Source organism: Phaethon lepturus, unplaced genomic scaffold, assembly GCF_000687285.1.
Source record: "Phaethon lepturus isolate BGI_N335 unplaced genomic scaffold, ASM68728v1 scaffold20816, whole genome shotgun sequence".
In the NCBI taxonomy this organism is placed as follows: domain Eukaryota; kingdom Metazoa; phylum Chordata; class Aves; order Phaethontiformes; family Phaethontidae; genus Phaethon; species Phaethon lepturus.
Window position 1 is genome coordinate 14,948 of NW_010547180.1, and position 1,643 is coordinate 16,590.

Here is a 1,643-nt window from a genome sequence, read left to right on the forward strand (position 1 = left end):
TTTTAATGAAAACACCAGAGAGAAACCAGGTCTGCGCAGCGTCAGAACTTGTACAACCGTGCACGTAGCATCACACGCCAAGCAGAGAGGAGTATTTAAAATGAACTCCTGTATCCACCTCCGAGGCACGTAGACCAGCTCTTCAGGAGCTGTGCAGAGACGGCTTTTCACAGCCGTGGGAATTCCTCGCCTTGGCCAACAGCACGACCCGGTGTGTTTAATTGCAAGGGCTTTCGGCAGCCCAAGCTGTATCTCAAGGCCGGCAGAGATTTGCGCACGCAGCCTGCCAGCCGGACCGCATCGGCGAACGTACGTCCGTGCCGACCAGACCAAAAGTGGCATCGGCGGGGACACGGTGGATAGCTTTCTGAGGAAAGCTTTGAGATGCCATTTGGCATCTTCCTGACACGAGGGAGGTTTCCTCCCCACGGACTCATCCAGTAACTTGCAATTCAGCAGCTCGGACTCCGGAGACCAGCTCCTACTTAGCAGCACACCAGAACAAGCCTCCAGCACAAAAGCACCTGCGTGCCGCCGAGCTGCAGCGCAAACAGCCTTTGCGTGCACCGAGATAAGCTTCTGCCAATGACACCGTTAAGCAAACTAACCCAGAAGGCAGAAAAAGAAAAGCAAACCAGACCGCTCCGAATAGCCATCTGAAGCATCAGCCCACCTGGACGAGCAACCAGCGACAGCACGTGAAGCAAAGCAAGCTGGCGGCAGGACTGACCGGGCTGGAGAGCTGGCCGGGCGCGGGCAGCGGCAGCCCGCAGGGCTTGGCTCGATGTTTCCTCTGCAGCCAGAGCGTGAGGAACGCGCAGATGCGAGGAAGTTTAGGGTCCCTCTCCATTCTCCCATCCTGATCAGCATTGCACAGCCCCAGGAAGCTCCAGCCCCGCCGGCTCCCGGGGAGCAGGGAGGCTCCCGCAGCGCTGCATGGACGCCCCGGGCTCGCGGTTGCCGGATGGAGGAGATACAGGCGGTTAAAGCCCAGCCGGCAGATGCGCAGTGGAGACCAGCGACTCGCATGCAGGCAGGTTCACGCTCCCACTCCCCAGCAACAGCGCTTGTGGTTGGGGCTTTTTTTTTTTTTTTCTGGTTTTGCTTTTAAGAAAAAAAATAATCTCACAGCTCCTTGTTCACATTTAGGTTCCCTGGTTCAAACAAGACGCTGACAGAAAACATACACGGTCTAGTTAAAGCGACTTCCATCTAGTGCTGCATGAATCTCATGTCAGGCTGTGATATTTGGGTGTATTTTTATAGTGGGGGAATATTCTGAGAAGCCCTTTACTCTTTAGAAAGGAAGAGAAAAACTCATGAAACCCCACACAGAAGTCTGACACCACCTCGGGCAGCCACACATCTCTTCGCTCTCACGCTGGCACAGGGATGATGGGTCACCCATGATGGGATTCAGGGTGCATCGATCCTCTGGCATCACTAGGATTTGCGTCTAGTCCTTCGTCTGCTTTCTGCTGCACAAGAGTCCTTGCCCTGGACACTGGAGTTATCGAACAGCCACCCTGAGACGTTCCATTTTTCAGGGCATTTCTGATGCAGACAGCTTCTGAACTCCCTGCCGCTCGGATTTATTGGCAGGACAGCTGAGAGGTATTTAGATCACTGGGTATTTTTTCTTT

General features: G+C 54.5%; 1 protein-coding gene across 1 annotated transcript in view; it reads right to left on the bottom strand.

Annotated features, from left to right (window-relative positions):
- RPS6KA1 (ribosomal protein S6 kinase, 90kDa, polypeptide 1) overlaps positions 1–883 on the bottom strand; it is a 13,666-nt gene extending 12,783 nt beyond the window's left edge. Inside the window, exon 1 of the mRNA XM_010289569.1 lies at positions 731–883. Within this exon, the coding sequence (XP_010287871.1) occupies positions 731–850 (120 nt within the window). The 5' untranslated portion in view covers positions 851–883. The remainder of the gene's footprint in view (positions 1–730) is intronic.
- Positions 884–1,643: the final 760 nt, after the last annotated feature.